Raw genomic sequence first — 22,223 nt, 5'->3', positions numbered from 1 at the left:
AATTTCCTAATAATGTTGCTCTATCATATAATAATAATTATTAAAAATATGCTTAATAAATTATTAAGCATATTTTTACCGTTAAGTGTTATATAAATATTTTTTTAGCTTCACGTTGTACTTACACATAGCAGGATAGGTAGGCAGAGGGAACCTGAGAACCTAGTGTTTAGACACTCCGGATCGAACCCACGCCACTACAACCTCTAGACACTTCTAGATAATTTTCTATTTACTCTACCTATAGTGACTAAGACTAAGGCATAAAATAAGGTTACATAGTCACAAATAAAACAAAAATGACATTAATTATTTTATTCCACATAAAACATAACTAATAATATATTCTTCATATTGATCGAATGTTTCCTAATAAGACATTTTATTTCTTCCTTCCGCCTCTCTCCTTAACTTGCAGCTGTATGAGGGCTCCGGGCGGCACATTGTAGTACGCCAAAGAATTCGTGTCTTTGAAGAAAAGTCCCTGAAATAAGAATTTTATACATTTAATAAAATAAGCAATGTATAAATTTTATCAGAATTGTAAGTAAAAATATACAAACGTTTTTATATTTTAACTTTTTTGAATTTAATTAATTGATCTTGATATTTAAATTGTATATGAGATTTCATTTAGAACATTGTAAATAATCGATTCTAAATAAAATTCTAAACATGGCATATATCTCTATACAAAAGAAATAGAAGGAAATAAATCTATCCTTATAATAAAATTATAACCGATATCTATATCATCAGCCTATCGCCGTCCACTACTGAACGTAGGCCTCCCTCATCAAGCGACAACCATCCCGGTCTTGGGCTTCTCGCATATATGTTGTATATAGATATCTATACACACGAAAGGTATTTGAGAAATTCTATAGTTTAGCAATTCAAATGTAGTTTTCACTATTGTATTTATAATAGCTTCCCTTAACATTTATTCTATATTCTTTTTAATAACCTATTTATACCTGGAAGATGTATGAGAAAAATGATTAATAACGGCATTTATCAACACAATATAACCCAAAATAATAATTTTTAAAATTGTTTGTTTGTGCACGCTTTTCTCAGAAATGAGATAACATTGACATACAATTTACACTATTGTATTGTGGTGAATTTCCTTTTACATTTAGAGTTTATTTTATTTCAATCAATTCATAAAAAAGTTATCTTTAAGAAGAAAAAAAGATTGTCTTTAACATGGTAAGGCGCCACTGTCTGTCACATCTGTGTATCTTTAAATGAACTGTTTTTTTCTATTTGTGCAATAAAGAATTATTATTATTATGGTAATGTGATTAGAACCAGGTCACTAGCCACAAATAAAATTTAATTACTAACTAATCGCACATATCTTTTACTTTTTAGCTAGGCAGAGGGTACCTGTAAACTTAGTGATAACACTCCGTGCTTATTAAGACTCTTCTGTTCTCTACTTTCTGCCAGATTCTGGAAGCATTGCATACTGAGTGGCGGAGTTCAACATACCGCCTGGTCTCGTTACCAGAGCCGCACGCTTGTGCCGCTGCGCCACGACTGGCTTCTTATATAAAAGAATAAATATAAAAAACAAAACAATTAAAATCTACCTCATAATGCAACTTCTGTTTCGCAGTGGGCATGTTAGTGGATCTCTGCAATATATTCTTCAACTCCGCTACAGGTGCTGATAGTTGCAGAGATATTTGCAAAGTGCGGCCATCCAGACGCCACTCACTGCGTTCAGGAGCTGATGGTAGTACAACCTGGAAGAATATTTTTAGAAAACCTTATAATTTATTATATTTTTCGTAATGTCACTATAAAAAAGTTATTAGTCAAGATGAAATAATCACAATGTATGTTAATTTGAATATTTCCTGAGAAAAGTTATATTAAATTTATCTTCACGCGGGATCCCGCAAGAGTAAAGGGTTATAGCACAACAACTTGCACACAATTCGATACTTAGCATAGTGGTGGAACATAACACCACGCTGCGTCGGATTACTTGAGTCAGGAAATAAAAACAATTAATTTCCTCTTATGACGCTGCGGCATCTGGCCACGATTACAATTTTAATTAAACAATTAAAATTATATTCATAAAATTGTAACATTTCTGACTTTAAAGATTATGTAAATAAAAAACATATTCAGAGTATCTTTTGCTAATTTAAGTAAACAAAAATCGTTTTCCAAGCTGATTAGAGTGCATTTTTATTAGTAAATAACATGATACAGTTTTATTTTTTTAAAATATTTTACTGCTGCTTATAAGCAGAATGTCTGTGAGATAGTTACAATTTAACTGTATAGTTAAATTTTAACACGACCTACATACATACAAATACTTAAATAGAATATATAAAATAAAAAAACAAACAAACCTGCAATGGAACAGACCCAGGATGGGACGCCAACCATGACTGCTCTGACTCCAGGGCGTCCTCAGTCCTTGCCCTCTTCGCAGCGGGTTCGTCGTCCTCCACACCCGGCACGCCCGGCGGCCCCGGGGGACCTGGGGGACCAGGCGGACCGGGGGGACCTGGGATCGGGTATCCGAACGGTACCGGGGTAGGTATTAATGGAGGACGGGGTGCCATGGGAGGTATTACCATGAGGGGAGGTATGGGTTGTAGGAGCACGGGCTGGGGAGCGGTAGGAACAGGTGCGCGGGGAGCGGGGGGTGGCGGGGGACGCGGTGGTAACTGGTTTCTAGATGAAGGAGGAACAGGTTTTGGTCCTATTTTCTCTTTCTCCTCATCTGGGAGGAGGCCTTTGACCTATGGCGTAATTTTTTATTGATCAGTTATAAATTAGTTATTGAATTAGTCAAGAATATGTAATATATTACATATTTTACTTTTAAATAAACCCGAAGTAAACCATATTAAATCTAAACCATACCTTATGTATCTGTTGGATCTGATCCTCCAAAGTAATATGAGCCCGAGCCGCTCTAGTAGCGGCTTCGACACTCGATGTGTGACCATCCCAAGTCACCCTCTCATCTCGTCTCTTTTCTTCTTCCCCTATCTTCTTACCTATTGCCGTTTCTTCATCACCCACACCGAAGATATCCGTACGACGTTCTGCCAACTGTTAACGTTTACATTAATATTATAACTAAGAAAATTATTAATGTATCTGGAATTTTGATATATCTTGCATATTATAAGTAAGCCTTGGGCATAAAGAACAGTGTCAAGATACTCAGTTCCCCATGCATGACTCAATTCGAGCAATTGCGAGTTGAGTGAGGGAACTTAATGTCACTCCTTGTCTTGTTACTAGAACAAGGGATTGAAAATAATCATGCAGTCGAGTGAGAATCGAACCCACAACCGTCACATTGAATAATGGTAACATTTTCATATTATCAAAGATAACAATAACACATTAATAGTGACCTGTTTCAATGAAGCTTCGATAGCTGCGCCAGGTGCCAAAGCCTCATCGCGATCAGTCCTTTCAGCGGCCGCACGATCTCTCTGTTCCAGCCAACGAGGGTCCAAAAGACCAATCCTCATGTGATCAGCCACTTTGTTTGCTGGAATCTTCTCTCCCGTAATAGGTGACACCAGCCACTCTTCACTGGCCGGCGTCGGCTGAGCCCGAGCCCGCTTAGGATCATACTTCTTGACAACCACACGATCTGGTCGAGGCGGTAGTGGAGCTTCCTCTCCAGACCTGGGAGGCTCTGGAGGACCTTCGTCATCTGACGAAGAACTCTCCTCTTCCATATCTTGGACACGATTGTCGTCAGGCCGTTGTTGTTGGTGTGTTCTGTCCTCCATTTCAGCTAAATCATCATCAGATTCAGATTCCGTTTCAGATTCCAATTGCATCTCTGTATCATCTTCATCATTACCATGGGTAATATCTTCACCTCGTTCTTGGGCGAGTACTCGAGCGCCTACTTCCAATGGAGTGGTAGGTGGTGGAAATTCTCCAGGTTCGCCAGCTGGATAATCCACAGTTTCTACTACAACAAAGTCGTGCCAGTCAATTGAGGCATAAGCGAGTCGTTCTTTTTCTATACGGGCTTCATCTGCAGCTTTACGTCGAGCTTGGTGAGAATGCCATGCTGCCCTACTCCTGGACTGTTCTAGTACCCCACTTCGTATTTCTCCACTCAATTTCGTTACTAATTCTTTTGGAGGCAACAAAACTTTAGTATATTGTTCTAAAAGCCTTGTAAAATATTGGAAAAGGGAGTGCTGCGGACGTAAGAAGTCAAACTGGTGATTGCGTTCTTCTTTCTTCATTAAATCTGTCAAAAACTGCCTCCCATTTCTAGCTACAAATTGGGCAGTAAGTTTAACAATATCAAGCTCAAGTGCAGAGATTGATGGTGGATCGGCAATGAATTCAAAGTCTGGTGGTGGATCCCTGGGTGGTGGAGGTTCGGCTGGGGCTGCCGCTTTAAGGAGCTCCTGTTGACGTGCAGCTGTGGCCGGAGCAAGTCCAGGTCGCTGGATTGGAGGCCCAACTGATGGTGGATCAGAGCCTGTGAAGTTACCTTGTTATTTATTTATAATAAAAGATATATTTATTTCTTTATTATATAATTTTTTGGCCCAAAGAAACTGCCACAAAATGAAATTTATGAAAATACATTAAAAAAAATTATGCAATGGAATAGTAGTTACTAAGTTATGAGTTATGAGTTTAGTTAAGTTATATAATAAAACATATATAAACATATATAGAAAACATATGTACTGAGATCCCAGGGCCCCCAGACCTATGTGATTTTAACAAAGCTCAAATTTTGAGGATTAATATGTAGTTAAGACTGTATGCAAACTCTCTAACTTGAAAGTGGAAATCTATCAGAGATAGCACCAACTTGAGGTACATGTCCAGCTATGTTAAAGTAAAAACCTTTGTTTTTAAATATGTTTTTAAGAATGATGTAAAAATATATATTTATTATGACCAGACCTTTACATAGGCCTCTATTCTTGCAAGACATCCTGAAGTTTGTTTTAAATTGGGGCAAATGACATTAAACTATCAAGCTTTAATTTACAATATATTAGTTATGTACCAATAGCACCCAGACCAATTTGATGGCTCAGGCATCTTCACATTCATTAGTCCAATTATAATTTATTTTAATGGATTCTAATTGACTATTTTATTTGATTAAATAAAATAATAAAGAATATCTGCCTGCTTACCTTTTCCTTCTCTTATTTCCTTTACTTTATGTTGATAATAAGCATTATATGGATCTCCAGAATTAAGAAAATTAAACTTGGCATTTCCAAGTTCATTTTGTCTAATGCGAGCTTCAAACTCAGGTCCATTTCTAGCTACGAAGCTGGCTGTCTTGTCAACAATATCTATATAGGTTGGTTAAGGAAAATATTAAAGTACAACAAAAAATATAAATATAGTAATGATAAACTAATTACAATCACACTTGTTATTTTTTTTTTCATTAGTACATTGTCATTGACTTTATAGCTTCAATGATTAGTGATTAATAATTTAGGAGAAGAAAATGTAAAAGTACATGTTGAATTAATATTTATGCTTTATAAATTTTTAAAAATAAAACAATACGTTAACTAAAAAATTGTTTTATGGTTATGTGAAATTTTAATTTAAAAAAGCTTACTTTAAAACATAATTTGCCTGAAAACGTAACACAGTTGCAGCAACTGTGTTTCCTGTGCTACGATAGCAAAGTATAACTTAATTATTAAAGGATACTCCTAACTTCAGGTGGTGGATAGATGATGCCTATAACTGGCGCTGGTGGTGGTTGAGGTTCTTCCTGATGTACCTCGGGGGCTTGCCCCGGAGGGAGCATCACATCGATCGAAGGCATTTTAGCCTTCGTTGAGTTTTACAGTTCTCACAAATTACTTAATTTCTTGATATAATCAGTCAAAATAATTCACAACATATAGAAACTGAATATTGATACACGCCACATTGCACAGATAAATAATATTTATTTATAGTACACGATTACAGATAATTAATTAGGTAGTACCGGGATATAAATAAATTCACTATGTGTACATAATTTAACAATTATTATTTAAAATATTAAGATTTTTATTCATACAGGTATGTGATCATCGTGGGAATAAAATATTTTTTTTTTGGAGAAATAAGAATTTTATACCGGCGAATATTCATAGACATTGTAATTTCAATAAGACCGACGATTAATCAGACATATTATAAATTCCAATTTTTTGGTGGCATATATCTTAAATATAACAGTAGATGGGTATTAAGCGATATAACGAAAATATACTGGTTATCTGGGCTGAATAGATTTCGTGGAATGAATAGACACAAAACTAGTAAATCTTTTTTATATCATACAAATGTACAAGGTTTTTCGTAAGTAAGGAAATCTACTATTTTATTTCTTTTTATTTAAAGAACAAAATTATTATAAACTCGCAGATTATGGTTTTGACGTAAAGTAAAGGAAAGGTAAATAAAATACATTTGAATAACATTGGTTGTAGTAGGCAGAGGAAACCCAGTGTTAAGACACTCCATTCCCCACTTTCCGCAGAATTGAAGAAATGAAAATATTAAATAGGTATTTCATTTTCTCGAGTGGGAATTGAACCCACAACCTGTTGCGTTTATTGGTAAAGGTAAAATAAAAAATCATAAATATACCTAAATTAATTAAATATCAAAGTATCGCTTTAATTGTGGGACTAATCAGTGGCGTAGCTAGGGTATTTGCTGCCCGGTGCGGCTTAGGGGACTTGATGCCCCTTTCCTGATGATGAGTTCTAAAAAAAAAAAAATTGACCGTCGACTTTGATGCCCCTTTCCTTTTGATGCCCGGTGCGGCTTAGAGGACTTGATGCCCTTTAAAATGGTCTAAGGTCTAAAAAAACAAAGAAAAACAAACTAATCGTCGACTTTGATGCCCCTTTTCCTTTTGATGCCTGGTGCGACCGCACCGCTCGCACCCCCCTAGCTACGCCACTGGGACTAATCAATAAAGTATGTAACAAGTCTAAGATTAAATTGTAATTAATGTAATTGAATGACCCTCCTTTATTTATTTGATAATATAAATGGACCTAAATAAACTCAATGAAACTGAGAAAACACATACCTACTCAGTTGTTTCTGAATTTTTGTTTTTGTTTTTAGAGTATCAGGTTAATTGACAGCATTGTCTTATATACCTACTATGTTTATTTGGATATTATGAAGTGAAACAACTTTTTACGCAAATTAGAATTTATTAATCAATAAGAAAAGGAATACTTTTCAATAGTTTTATGATAACAAGAGCCATTAAACCATTGAAGAATTTCTGACGTAGAAAATAATTTGTTAGTAGAATTCGCGAACATGGAAATAATTACAAAAACGTAAGTGAAAGACCACAATGTTATAGCAATTAACATTAACCAAAGAACTGTTTGTGGTCGCCATTGTTTCTCTAATTTATCCTGCTCATAGCCAATTTCAATAAGATGCGATGTTGTCATGTTTGACCTAAAATAATATTCAACTACTTAGGTATAAGAAAAAATATTTCAATCGTAATTTATAGATTTTTTCTGAAAACTTACTTGGTAAGTATGCCCGTTTGCATTACAGCTGCCTTGGGTCGGTCATTTTAAATTTAAAAATCGCAAAAATATTTTATAAAAATTTAAACATAAATTTGACACTCACAGATTGTTAACGTTATTACTTTATTGACAGACATATAAAATAAATTAAATCTACCAAAGGAACTAAAAAAAGGGAAATTCAAAGAACAAATATTGTTATTTAAAATTTATTGTATAAAATACCAAAATAAACACAATAAATTTACTTAACCACAAAATAACATTTATCAAACCTCGTCTACAAATTTAGTAGGTATTTTAAGCTTAAAATAAATAAATATATTAAATAATTATTATTTACTAATAAAAATAACAATAATCAATCATATTATTATCGAATTTATTCTTATTTTTATTATGGGCTAAGAAAATAAGAAAAAAATGCGTCCATTCATTTCCATATCCTATAAGGTAAGAGATTTTTTCATATACCTACCTATTATTTTAAAAATATAAATAATGTCATATAAATATTTTGTATATTAAACACTTTCAATAAGGATTTTATTATGTCATATTGATTTTTTTGGTTTAATTCAAGCTTAATTTTTCACTTTACATTGGCACTTGTAGAGTAAATTTAAATTTTCTTTGCGTCTATTCGAAATCTTTATGACTATACCATTTCAAGCAGGCCTCAGAAATTGTTAATAAAAAAATAATATATATTAGATATAATAATAATAGATATTAGATCTAAAAGTGCGACTTATTTTAATCTAACATGTACAATACATAAGCGATGTGTTTTGAATTATAACTATTATTCAAATTTAATTAACGCCGTTGAACGTTGCTAAGTCGTCTCGTTGTTCGTAGACGGAGCGTGGAGCGATTTTCTCCCTTTCTTCATTTCCCGCCAGAAACATGGCAAGATGTTCCTGTAACCATTGTAATTCATAACATTTTATAATAACATAATAAGAATAAATTGAAATATATAAATCATATTACATATTTTATGATATCAAATTTTTGGTCAGATTTTTCATCTCAATTATAAAGTACCTAGTAATTTGAAATAAAATGCTGTGCCTTAGGGAAAACGGCTCTGTAGTTATCCTTCTTTTCGCTTATTTAACGGTTATAGTTTTGTTAACCTAATACATCTTATTCAATTCCTTGTTCCCAACCTCTGAAATTGGTACTTAATTTAACAGTTACAGTTTAAAATATCTTAATGCATTGTTTTACCTAAATTCTTGAAAAAATACATTTTTTTGATAAAATTACATAAACAATGTTTTTAAATAAGTCTTAGAACTCGTAATAATATAAAAATATTAATATTGATTTACCAAGTAAATCTTAGATGAAGATTGTAGAGTTTCCAGCATCTCTTGTAGTCGTTGACGTAGACTATGCACTTCAGATATTGCTGCTTCGACCGGCAATGTCTAAAAATTATATCATTTTAATTATAAATATTCTGAATTACAAGGAGTATTCCTCGATTGAATTTGTGTTGTGATTTTGATTACAATAAATCAATAATACCTTGAGCAGAGCATCAGAAGCCGCTGAGAGGTAACTCGTCGCAATGGTCATTCCTTGACGAACGTTGCTGTAAGAAATAATACCATTTTATTTATTTATAAATTAAGGCCGATTTACAAATAGACGGAGTATCTTAACACTAGATTCCTTCTGCCTACTCTGCTATTTAAGGGATCTGTATCCCCTATAAAGCTGAAAATGAAGAAGATACCAACTCAAGAGAGTATTTTAATTTTCATAACATACAGCTATAATAGAGCATTTGTATGAAATTATAAGTTAATAAAAATAAGAAAATGAAAAAAATATATTAGCACATATGGTTAAGAAAGAGGTTCCAAAATACTTTAAAAAATATATACTTCGGCAAATCAGTATGCGTGTAATTGATGAAATGCACAATCTTCCTGGCGGATTCACGCGATAGCAGCACCAGCAACTCTTCAAGCGTAGCTGGTCGAGCTTGATTCTCCGGTTCGGGCTGGCTCAAAGACGCATAAAGTTCTTTGGTTTTCTTCCAAGCGAGTACTGGGTCTGTGGCAATCTGCTCACATGCAAATTAAATATTTATTTAAAACTAAATCGTTCCTATATTAATATGCAAATGAATATTACTAATAAATAAAGTTTATGTGCTCTAGACGAAAGGTTAGAGGCTCGACTCCATTCCCTCTCCCATTGGGGAAATGTTTTAATATTTTCATTTCTTCACTCTGGTAACGAGGCGAAGCGTGACGTTGATTTCCACCCCTCAACACGCAAAGCCTCCAGAATTCGGCGGAAAATGGGTAACGAAATTTTGAACGAAGTTCATCTGCCTACTCTTCTATGTGCGGGATACAGCGTGAAGCTAAAAAAATAATAATAATCATTTAAATAATTTTAATTGCACTCACCAATTCAACCACATAGACGAGCACATGGATCTGTTCCTTAAAAGCTTTGGCTTCAGCGAGGGCCTGTCTCGTCAGTCTTCTCTTCAGTTTCCTCTTGAACCTGGCCCCGTGCTCCACCGCCTGGGCCGCCCGAGCGCGCCCCGACTCGTCGCCATTGTCTACTGCATCCGCATTTGTCACTATGATCACCACTATAGTAAGGGAGCCGTCTTTAACCTATCCTCTTTTATCAGTGCTAGAGTTAATGATGATTCCCAGTTACAGAGCTATTCTTAAAATTGTCGTCCATAGAAATATAATGTTTTATAGGTAAATGTCAGGAAACACACTCATGATTCAATGATGTTATTTTGTTTATTTCACGGGGTCAAAGTCTAAATCTTGAAGTGATCTAATTTGTCACATGAACTAGAGATAACCTTTGATATCGTAAGGTTCCATTCGTCTACTGCTTGCTGATAGAAGCAGCGGAACATTTAATTAGTAATTTATAACGGCGGCCTGATAATTCCAATTAGACGACGACCAGACAAGAAGTTCAGACTTTAGATCATAATTTACTTTAACGACTATCTAAGAGTGATGGATATAATTTTGAAATCTAATTAAAGCGATGTACTTTAAGATGTTTATTAAAATGATTCATGAATTATAAATACTTATTAAACTTTGAAGGAAATATTTTAAAAATATTGCAATTACCTAAATTATTGAAATTAACTTATCTATCTCCTACAAGAAGCTATCTTAAGCTTTGCTTATATACAATATTTAAACCAAAAAATAAAGACCAAAAATTATACCAAACTAAAATGGACTAAGTAGGTACATATATTTTGTATTGAACATGATTGTGATTCAAACATCAGAGGTAATATTTATATTTAAAAAACTATTTCCCTGGTCTGATTATCACCCTAAACGTGAAAAAATCATAAGATAATCAGAAGATAAACGAAATCTCACCATCAGCGGCATCTTGGTAATCCGGAGGCAAATACTTGTCCACGTATTTGTCAGCTGTCGTCAAAACGCGATCAAAAGCATTAGCTGTTACAGCGGTCACGCGGGAGTCTAGTACAGCTGTGCCAAGCTGCTTCACCGAGTCCGCCCTGCGTAGCACGTACTGGCGAGTCTCAGAGTACATCTAGGGTAGAAAAATAAAAGACTTTTTTTTCAGCTTCACGCTGTATTTTGCGTATAGAAGCTCTGCTAGACAGGGCTAGGGAAGTCTACTTTGAAAAAACAAAGTGTCTTAACACTAGCCCCTCCTCTTTGCGTCGAATTCTGGAGACAATATTTAAAATATATGTATATATTGTTACAATGATAGATCTTGTTTTAATTCCCTTTTACGTGAGATATCCTTGTCTCTACTACAGATGTAGATTTTTTATAAATGATAAAGCTAGGTTTTGCTCTTCTTCCTCCTGGCATTAATCCCGGCTATTGCCAGGGTCTGCCCTCCTACTCAACCTACTCCACTTTGCACGGTCTTTTGCGTCCTCGGTGGTTAGACCATTGGCTCTCATGTCCTGCATTACGACATCCAGCCAGCGCTTCCTTGGGCGTCCAGGAGGTCTGACTCCAGGGACTGATATAGCAAGGCACTTGCATCCGACATAGTTCTTAGGCCGGCGCGTAACGTGGCCAAACCATCTCAGACGACGCTCTTGGAGCTTATCCGCTACGTCACGGACCCCAAGACTACCTCGAATGAATGTGTTGCGTATGCGGTCAGACCGCGTTACGCCGCACATCCACCTCAGCATCTTCATTTCCGTGACGTGAAGCTCCTGAGTGTGCCGAGATAGTGCCGGCCAACATTCGCTGCCGTATAAAAGAACCGGTCGGATGATGCTCTTGTATATCAGCCCCTTGAGCTTGGGCGGTATTCTGCGGTCGCAGACCACACCAGTGACCTCCCGCCATTTGGCCCAGGCAGCGCTTATCCGCCCTTGGACATCGTGATCGATGCCTCCAGACTCGTGCATAACGGATCCAAGGTACCTGAACTTCTCCGACTTAACGGCTGGCTCAGGACCTATAAGGATGGTGCTCGAGTCCCGGCTCCCGCAGGCCATGTACTCTGTCTTCGACACATTTAGTTTAAGACCGCCGTTCTCAAGCGTACCCTTCCAGAGGTTCACTTTACGCTCCAGCGTCAGTCGGTTCTCGGCAATGAGTGCTATGTCGTCGGTATACATCATCAGCCATGGAGGCTGGTCCTGGATGTGAGCCGAGACAGTATCGAGCACTACATTGAACAAGAACGGACTAAGAGCCGAGCCCTGGTGAACCCCCACTGTAATCGTGAAAGGTCTAGTGTCGCCAACAGCAGTCCTAACCATAAAAGCGGAATCGTGGTACATGTCTCTGATAATCTCAATATAGGCCTCAGGGATCCCTTTGGATCGCAATGCCCACCAGATACACTGACGAGGCACACAGTCTAAGGCCTTCTGCAGGTCTAAAAAGGCCACATGCAGAGCTCTCCTTTTTTCCCTGTATGCCTCCATCAAAGTTCTGAGGGCGAAAATGGCGTCCATGGTGCCCGATCCTGGCTGAAATCCATATTGAGACCCAGAGATAGTACAATCTCGGCGGAGCCTGAGGTCGATCATGCGCTCGAAGAGCTTCATGGTATGACTCATAAGCTTAATGCCCCTATAACTACCACAATCTTGAACACTGCCCCTTCCCTTGTAAATAGGGGTAATAAAGCTAAGCCGCCACTGATGCGGCATTTTACCAGTGTTCAAGATGTGGTTAAAAAGGTAAGTAAGCATGAGCATACCAAGAGAGCCCAACGATTTCCACGCTTCGATCGGAATGTCGTCAGGTCCCACCGCTTTTCCGTTCTTCATGCGTTGAAGGCAATTACGTGTTTCGTCAAGGGTTATTGGGGCAATAAGTCCGAGGTTAGGCGGTGGGTCGTGATGAAGACTGCATGGGTGCTGAGTATTCAGCAACTCCTGAAAGTAGCTTCTCCACCTCTCCTTCACAGAGGCATGACTACAGAGCAGCGTGCCCTGGGAATCTTTGACGCAAAGACATTTCGCGATATCTTGCGTCACTTTATCCCGGGAACGTGCCAGTTTGTAAATGAGCTTCTGCCCCTCCACAGTTTCAAGTTTATCATACAATGGTGACAAACTTTCACTGCGGGCTCTGGCTACAGCTCTTTTACAGGCACGTTTAGCTACTGTGTACTCCAGTCTGTCTTCAGGAGAGTTGGATTCCTGCCACTTCTTAAAGGCAGCCTTCTTTTCACGAGTCACCTCCTGCACCTCGTCATTCCACCACCATGTCTCCCTGTCGATGACACGTCCTCCCCTAGAAAGGCCAAGAACTCGCCTGCCCGCCGCAATGATTGCCGACTGAGCCCGATCCCAAGCATCCTGAGCAGTCTCGGTGTTAGTCGAAAGATCGTGATTTTTCACCTCTGCCAGGAAGTCGGTCTGCATTGGTCCATTCAGCAACCACCACTTGATTCGAGGCCTACGTTTCTCGGCTACTTTCTTCTTCGGAGTGACGTTAAAGTCCATGACAAGAAGACGATGTTGGGCCGTTAGGCTTTCGCCTGGAATGACCTTACAGTTAGTTACCCTGCCCATATGACACCGTCTGGTCAACAAGTAGTCTATTTGAGTTGAGTGGGACCCGCTCTTATACGTGATAAGGTGCTGAGAATTCTTTTGGAAGAACGTGTTCACGACGGCCAGATCAGACGCAATACAGGTTCTCAGAATGTTTTCTCCCTCTGCATTGCGAAGACCGTGCCCAAAACCCCCGTGAACACGTTCATACGGCTCAGCAGCCTTACGGACGTGCCCGTTCAAGTCCTCCCCAACTAAGACCACTTCGGTAGACGGCACAGCAAGTAGCACCCCTTCATACTGCTCCCACAATGTCTCCTTTTCGGCCGCGCTACATCCCGCCTGGGGAGCATAGGCACTGATTAAGTTTGTGATAACGCCCTCAATCAGTACCCTCACTCGCATCAAGCGGTCGGAGCGACGGTCAACTTCAAGGAGCCCATTCTGAAGCTCTTCAGAAAGCACTACCGCTACACCGTTTCTACCCGAAGGTGACCCAGTGTATATAAGCCGGTAACCCTAAGACCTATTGCCCTTCCAGCGAGTTTCCTGGAGGAAAGCACACTGGACCCGACGTCTCATGAGTACATCTGCGAGTTCCCTGCATCGTCCGGTTAGAGAGCCAATATTCCACGTTGCAAAGCGGAGTTTCCGTCTGGGTACTAGCGTCTTTAGCCGTGCCCGTACATGACACGGTAGCCCTTGCCCACTTGTCGCAGGTGTAGGGCGATGTGCCTGCGCGTCGTTTTGCGGCGACGCCCTAGCCGTACCCAGTCTGTCCTTGTTTCTTTTCATTTTGTGGCGGTTTGTGGTTTTTGTGGAGCGACTGCCGTCTGACCTCCAAAACCCCTTTGTGGGGGAAAAACCGAGGGGGGAGAGAAATAGAAAGGTATTATCGGTAAAGGAAGGAGGGAGCTAAGGAAAGGGGGAGGGGAGGGGAGGGGAGGACACCATTCTTACGGACTGGATGAGGATATAAGAGTGGCGGCTCGAGGATCCGGGGTCGCGTACCCGTGTGCCCACAAACCAATATCGGACAGGTATTAGTCTGGACACCCTCTGGATGGTAAAAAAGCTAGGTTTTGCTACAGTATTATAATTTACAAAATTGGTACTTTGTCTAATTGACATCTTAATTTACAAAATTCTTAAAAAAGTTAAAGCAAAATTTTGAATATAATTCGATCAAACTTACAGCTTGTGGGGGTAAATATATCGATGGTACTCTTTTCTCCACCATATCTAAAGATTTGCAGAGAAACTTGTCAAGTTGATTAATTGGCGACTCCAAAAGATGTACAGCAGGTAACGCGAGCTGCACTCCAGTTGACAAGGATCTTTCTCCGACAGATAGATACCATCGTATTAACGAGTTTGATTCCTGAAACCAAAGTATTATTTAATTCAGTCTTGCTGTGCATAGCTGCCAGATCACAAGTAGCCATAACAGTGACTGCGATAATAAAGATAGTTTCAAGTAATATACAGTCATATACTCGTAACTACTTTTAAATAATACATTAATAATTTAATTCATGTTTACACATAAGTGGATACTACCCACTTATGTTCTCCATAACAATATCTTTTGATAGCCCATCAAGAGAGCTTCAACATGTAAAACTTAATACCTTATATGAAGATTTTTTTAGCATTACACTGTAGCGCGCACATAAGAGGTAGACAGAGAGGGAACCTAATGTTTAGACACTTAACGTGACTATATACTATTGACTTTGAAAAGAGCAACTGTTGAGTTTCTTGCCGGCTCTTCTCAGCAGAACTGCCTTCCGAACCGGTGGTAGCTTTTTGTTGACATGTACATTCGACGATTTAAAAGTGCTTTTATAGTTTATTTGAATAAAGAATATTTTGAATTTGAATTTGAATTTATCACCCGACCTTTCGAGGTGGTGCTACCAGAGAGAGGAAATGAAAATAATAAAGTTGCAGGCCTTTCAGGCGAGGTGGATAGAGGCGCTTCTTAAAGTTATGTCGTGTGGACCTGGAAATACTTCACCAACGATTCGAATCGATCGCTCCTCGTTATATGCGATCAAATGGTGAACCATTTGAAAAATAAAAAGTTTGAAAGCTGAACTGAGCTTTTGGACTAGCCAAAGTCAAAGTCAAATAATTTTATTAAAAATAAGAAGTTACATGCTTCGTTTTTTGAACGTCAAATTATTTAACACTAGTTCACTAAAGTTAATGCCTATTTAGTGCTAACTCACCCTTATCCTAGTGTAAACTTTCTCGGTAACTTCAATACCAGATCCAACAATGGGGATGCTGGCTAACCTGTGGACCACTTCCAATTTTGGTAAGCCTTGCTTACGCGCAGTCGGCACTGTAAAGATTCGAAAAGTATAATCAGTAATTATACACTGTTTGAAAGATAATAGTAGGTACCTACGTTATCTCTATGTTTAGAAAAGACGATTATAAAGGGGATTTAAGGGGATTCGCAAAACAGAAAAAAATACAAGGTTGCAAAAAGCGGCATAGTTCTAGGTGACTAAGCTGTCTCTGTCTACCACATTTGCCCATGGATGGAATATGCGGGGGCGAAATTCTAAAAATAAAAGAAAACGCTTACATGAATATATATATATATATATATATATATATATCTAAGCTTCTATTCAAAGCTTAAGTCCAAATAGGTATGCTAAAATATAACAAAATAACACCTTTTGATTGTTGACTGTCTTTAACTGCTTGTAGATACGCTTCAGCCTTTTTAGCAATAGAGCCTTTTACTCTTTTATTTATACAAACGTTATATGGACCATTAAAATTTTCCGTACAATGATTATCACCGATCGCCATTTTTGTTATAATTTACGTTTTTTTTTTAATATTTTAGACTTATTTTTGTTTTGACTCAAACAAGTTCACGTAGCCACCGTGTACAACTGATTTAACTTTGCGAGATTATTCATTTTATAATGTTAAAGGTTATCTTGATGTTTAATTTTATTTAATCGACCATTATAATGAGGACATCGGTATTTATAAATCTTAATAATATAATATTCAAAGTGCAATTATTACGTAACGATGATTAAATTATCTTCAGTGTTTTAGTTATTTAAATTTAAATTAATTTAAATTAATGCTTATTAAAATATTTAGTTTTTTTTTATTCTTTTGTATACAAATCCTCAGCCGTGGCGCAGTACAAGTGTATGACTGGTTGTGGATACGACACCCCTCGAGGAAATGAAATATTTATTTATATACATATTATATATTATTAATTATTGGTTTCTCAACTTTTTCACGATTTAGTCGGTTTATATTATTATTATTATATATACATATTATACATTATTTATTTATATATTTTCATTCATTCCCTCTGGTGTCGAGCCAAAGCGCTGCGTTGAGTTTCGCCACTCAACATATGGGAAAATGGGCAACAGAGTGACACTACGTTCTCTCTGATTTATATGTATATAAATTTACTCATGAGATAAGAAATTGTTTCATCTGATGTAAAACATCTGTAATATCATTACATAAACATTCTGTTCTATTTAATTCGAAATTTTAAACCTACAGGTTCAATTTGAACCTGAACATTTACCTAGAAAATTTAATATTTAATATTTCTTCGCCATGGAAACAAGGCAAAGCGCGGCGTTGAGTTCCACCACTTAACTCACAATTCTCCAATATTCGACGGAAAGTAGGGAAAGGAAGTGTCTTATTTTGATTAAAGTTTCTTATTACTGCTGTGTATGGGATACAGCATGAAAACTAAAAAAACAGAAAAATCCTACTAATAACACCTTGAATCTTCATATTTATTTACTAATAAATATTTATATAATACAATGAAAATTACATGACATATGGCACTAAGTGTAATGTGTTCTATTTATAAATAAACAAAACCCTCGACCCGGAACTATATTATCACGATATCATAATTATATAAGAAAAATATATTTGGGTCATAATCAGAAAAGTGGACATTTTCGAATTCGTAACGTAACTGATAAGTAACAACACTGATAATGTTTGTTACGAAACTGTTGATATAAGGCATTATACACAACAAAGTAAGGATATTATACGAATAAAACTACTGTTGTTTTTATTTAATGAGACACAAATTAAAATTTTAAAGATTCAATCGTTGAATTAACAGATTATAAATGTAAGAAAACATAACAAAGTGACAATATTAACAATATAATAATGCTAGTTCGTAACGTAATAAACTTCTATTTCTAGTTAGAGATCACAAAGTTAATGATAAAATTAAATCCACTTTAAAATATATCAAAATTTGAGTCGTTATCACGGGAATTAAGTTTAATCCTTTGTAAGTGTTTATTCCGCATATCTTCATATTTAATAGGATTGGTCTTTTTAACACGTTCTCTATATCTTTTATGCATTTGACATAGGAGCCATGACGCTTACTGAAAATAAAAAAATATTTATCAATAGATATTTAATAATATTTTATGTTTATTGTTTAGATCTTTAACAACGCTAGTACAGAACGTATTTGTTTTTAAATAAAAGCTTCACCCACTTGAACTACATATTTATTAATTCACTATCTCCAGAGAAAAAAATAGTAATTACAAAATCACAACTAATTTCAGGAAGAATAAAAAAATGTTTTTAACTAAATCGGTTAAGCCGTTTCTGAGATAAGCGTGCACAAACACATTAGACAAACAAGCAAACAGGCAAAAAACTTAAAAATCATTATTTTTGGTTACTTTACGTTATCAAAAGTCACCAATTATTTTTTTCATATGCCAGCAATTTTTTTTTATATACATATCTTCCGATGGTAACGTAATTATGAACTAGGCTTCATATTTTCTCAGTTTCGTTACGTAACGAAATATAACGCAATTGAGAATAAAGTCTGAGAAATTCTAACCTTTTTAAATATTTGCTCATAAGCCACGTGTTGCATGTGTAAGCACTGAAGTTCTTTTTTGAGATTTTGTAAAAAGAAGCAAATAACATAAACAAGAAAACGAAATTATAGAATACTTACCAAAATAAAAGCCGTTTATAACCCTGAGATGTAATTTCACGCATTCCCTCTAAAACATTTGAACCCCTCAACTGCTGCGAGAACACTATTGGTTGTAGCTACGACAGCATTGACTTTTAAAATTATGGTGCCACAATAAAAACTAATATTAAACACCATCCAAAATAATTGCATTCATACATTAATTGTACGTTACTAGCCCTGAGTAACAAAAAAGACAATATTTTGGGACAAATTTACTTAATTCATATATATTATTTATTAAATAATATATCAATAAAAGTACTTTTGTTTAATATTTTGCATAAAGTAAAGTAATATAAACATATCTGAAATCAAATAAAACCATAAACATTCGTAACAAATCAATTTTTAAAAAGTAAAGTGGTGAATGGGACACGAAAAATTGTATGGAAGCATTTTGAAAAGTTTTTTGCAACTAACAAAAAATACTATTAATAGCCATAATACATTTAAAATATTACAAAAATCTTTAAGTTAATAAGTAAATTTATCGTAAATGGCAAAATATTTAAATTATCTTTAAAATTGTATTTTTAAAATGCATTCAAAGTAGCGGGACAAGAAAAGACACAAAATGTACACTTTTTCTGATTATGACCCATTTATGTAGCTGTAAAAAGTTACTAAGTAGTTGAAAGACGAATGACCCAATAAATTGTCATGAAATAACAATTAATTGAAGTCTCTTCAGAAAACCTCTATAATATAGTCATCAACCTCTCTTAATACTCTCGACTTAATATAATAGTTGTGGAATCGATTCATAAAGGAAAAAATACTTTTATTTAGAAAATAATTATAGCATTTATTCTAAGATTAAACTTGAACAAATGCACAAACAAACAGACAAACACTCGCCCACCGAGGCTTCCGTACAAATTTCAGGTACCGTTCCGGAGTTATAAAAGTAAAAGACAAACTTAACTTCGCGGGCACATGCACTCACTTTGTAGAAATGAACTACAAATATAAGTTTGTAGTGTTTTTTTTCTCTCTGAAATATCTATTAATTTGGCACAACTTGTTACGAATATTTTTAAGCTTTACAATATCTATTGTTTTTTTTTTGGAACGAGAAAACTATAGACCTTCTTATAGTGTAACCATACCCTCAATTCACACTATAATAAACTTAAAAATACAACGAAAAACAAGTGAATGAAAATTATTACTGAAATTCGTAATAAGTAATATTTATATCTCTTTATTAATATTAATTTTAACTTACTTGTGATTGATAATGCTGTACGTGTTCTCTTCTAACGTTCAACTGATATACGCGCTCTTCCCGACTGCGATAGCGGCCGGCGTGGTGGGCAGGCGCACGCTAGAAATGCTTTAGTGCTTACGAATTACGCGGACCATATTATATACATATATATAGCTTTTTTTAGCATATATATAGCTTTTTTTATAGCCTTACGTTGTATCCTGAACACCTATAGAAAGGTAGGCAAAGGGCACCTAGGAACATAGAGTTAAGTTACTCTGTTTTTCATTAAGACTTCTGTTTCCCATTTCCCACCGAATTCTATAGACGCGGCGGAACTCACAGCGTCACGCTTTGTCTCGACACCAGAGCGAAGAAATGAAAATATTAAATATTTCATTTCCTCGAGTGAGAATTGAACCCACAATCGAAGGCGTTATGCCTCTCCGCCACATGTCGCCAATCTCAAATAATTATGTAAAAACTCTATCTGCATTCCACAAGTTTCTTAGTTTCAGAAACAACAAACAAGAAACAGATCTATTTAGCTTCACGCTATTTTAAGTTTCACGCTCTATCCCGCACATAGCATGGTAAGCAGAGGAAGGACCAGTATTAAGGCACGCCATTCCCATTATGATATTTCCGTTCCCCACTTTCCATCTATTTCTGAAGGTATTGCGTATTGAGTGGAGGATTTCAACGCCGTACAAAATATTGCTAGTAAAATAAGAAAAGATTAATAAAAAAAAATATATAAATCAAGATTTTTTGTTTGTAGAAGCCCTTGTCACTTTTATGTCAGTGCCAATAAAGAGCATCATAAACTCTCTACAAAGTCCATCTGAGAAAACAATCGAGTGATAACTGCCAGATAAGGCATTGTTTATTACAACTTGTTTGGCTGAATAAAGCTATTTCATTTTTATCTCCACGCATCCCTCATTTTTACTGTACAAACGTATAATAAGGGACCTAGTGTTAAGACACTCCTCACTTGCCCATTGTAGAGACAATAAATATTCGATAGCAGAACTCATCGCTATCATTGAGATGTCTGTGGCTTTTTTAAAAAATATATGATCCTTTATATACTCTAAATGTATATGTAAAAGCATTGTAATGAATATAATATTGGGCCAGACTGCAATATATTGCTTACATATAGCAGGGTACGCTGGAAACCTTGTAGCAAGATTCTCTATGAGAAAATTGAGATATTACGTGTTGAGAGAAGGAACTCAACGTCACCCTTACTCTTACTGTAATTTACATTTAAATAAATCCGAAATAAGAATATATTTTCCAATCTGAAAGAAAGTGAAAAAAAATAGAGAACGGAAAGAGACTTGACACTTTGATTTTGCGTAGAGACGTCTTCACGCTGTGCAGCTCGCAGCACGCTCTACCGTATTTGGCATGGGGAAATGGTGTTCTGGGAAACTGTTTGACTTGATACCTGCCACCAAATTCTCTACTGTGTAGTTTCGAACGAATTTCCTTCTAACTATGAAATGGCCTACATTCGGCAGCGTTTTCAGGTCAATACGATATTGGTAACTTCAAAAAGCACGTCTATCTCCACCCTCAAAGTTGCTAACGCAACGTAGGCGGCGTAGATCATTTACCATCATGTTACCCGTACACTCATTTGCCTTGTCTTTCCCAGAAAAAAGAAGACTTTTTATAAATATCATTTAAAAACGCCATTGATCAAACCATAGGCCCCTAATTCACTAATATCAGGAAAATTCTCATACTTTATGCATAATAGCACTAAACAAATTATGAGTAAATTACTAGCTTATCTGACTTCATCGACTGAGTGCCTATATTATTTCGCGATGTCCTGATAAGATCTGAATCTATCTAGTACTGAAATTATTAATAGTAGATAATAGTCGCTTTTGTAAATTATTCATACATATTTTTTAGTTTCACTTTATGTCCCGCACATATCAGGGTAGGCAGAGGGAACCTGGAACCTAGTGGCAAGTTACGCTTTTCCACTAAGACCCTCCCGTTTCCTTATTTATATTCTCACGCTTGTGTCCCTGGCCACGACTTCAATGGTCTCAATGATTATTAGTAAACATGTTTTTAAAATTAATCTTAACTTTATGTTAGTAAAATCCTTGTAATTATGCCGCATTTTTCATTTTGCGTCTCTTTCGTTTGAGCCATTAGCACGTCTCAGCAAACCTAAAGAACAACGAAAACAGTCCTAAAACTTCAATATAATAGGTACCTATTGTCTAAATTCTGTTATTGTTGTTCTTCTAACTACGTATTTATTATTTTATATAGATATAGATATAGTATACGATTATTTATGTTTCGTCGTAATCA

General features: G+C 36.1%; 2 protein-coding genes across 5 annotated transcripts; both read right to left on the bottom strand.

The window, feature by feature from the left end:
* Positions 1-300: 300 nt before the first annotated feature.
* On the bottom strand, positions 301-5,955 carry Sf3a1 (splicing factor 3a subunit 1). Its single transcript, XM_085207345.1, has 7 exons — positions 5,719-5,955; positions 5,181-5,345; positions 3,405-4,504; positions 2,902-3,093; positions 2,382-2,777; positions 1,602-1,757; positions 301-484 (listed from the first exon to the last, which is right to left on the bottom strand). The coding sequence occupies exons 1-7, from the start codon at positions 5,834-5,836 to the stop codon at positions 383-385; spliced, it is 2,229 nt and encodes a 742-aa protein (XP_085063471.1). The 5' UTR covers positions 5,837-5,955; the 3' UTR covers positions 301-382.
* Positions 5,956-7,827: 1,872 nt separating this feature from the next.
* On the bottom strand, positions 7,828-20,051 carry Lsd-1 (lipid storage droplet-1). 4 transcript variants are annotated; one of them, XM_085207771.1, is made up of 9 exons: positions 16,302-16,500; positions 15,843-15,958; positions 14,804-14,989; positions 10,976-11,156; positions 10,010-10,200; positions 9,476-9,657; positions 9,114-9,180; positions 8,915-9,013; positions 7,828-8,497 (listed from the first exon to the last, which is right to left on the bottom strand). In XM_085207771.1, the coding sequence occupies exons 1-9, from the start codon at positions 16,438-16,440 to the stop codon at positions 8,390-8,392; spliced, it is 1,269 nt and encodes a 422-aa protein (XP_085063897.1). In that variant the 5' UTR covers positions 16,441-16,500; the 3' UTR covers positions 7,828-8,389. The 4 variants fall into 4 exon arrangements, with proteins under 4 accessions (XP_085063897.1, XP_085063899.1, XP_085063898.1 ...); XM_085207773.1 differs by having other exon boundaries at positions 10,010-10,170; XM_085207772.1 differs by having other exon boundaries at positions 10,010-10,188; positions 16,302-16,498.
* Between the last annotated feature and the right edge of the window lie 2,172 nt (positions 20,052-22,223).

This window comes from Heliconius melpomene, chromosome 3 (assembly GCF_056956725.1).
Source record: "Heliconius melpomene rosina isolate 202511_hmr_F chromosome 3, ASM5695672v1, whole genome shotgun sequence".
NCBI lineage: Eukaryota > Metazoa > Arthropoda > Insecta > Lepidoptera > Nymphalidae > Heliconius > Heliconius melpomene.
Note: the sequence above shows the minus strand (reverse complement) of the source record. Positions and strands in the feature narration are given on the sequence as shown.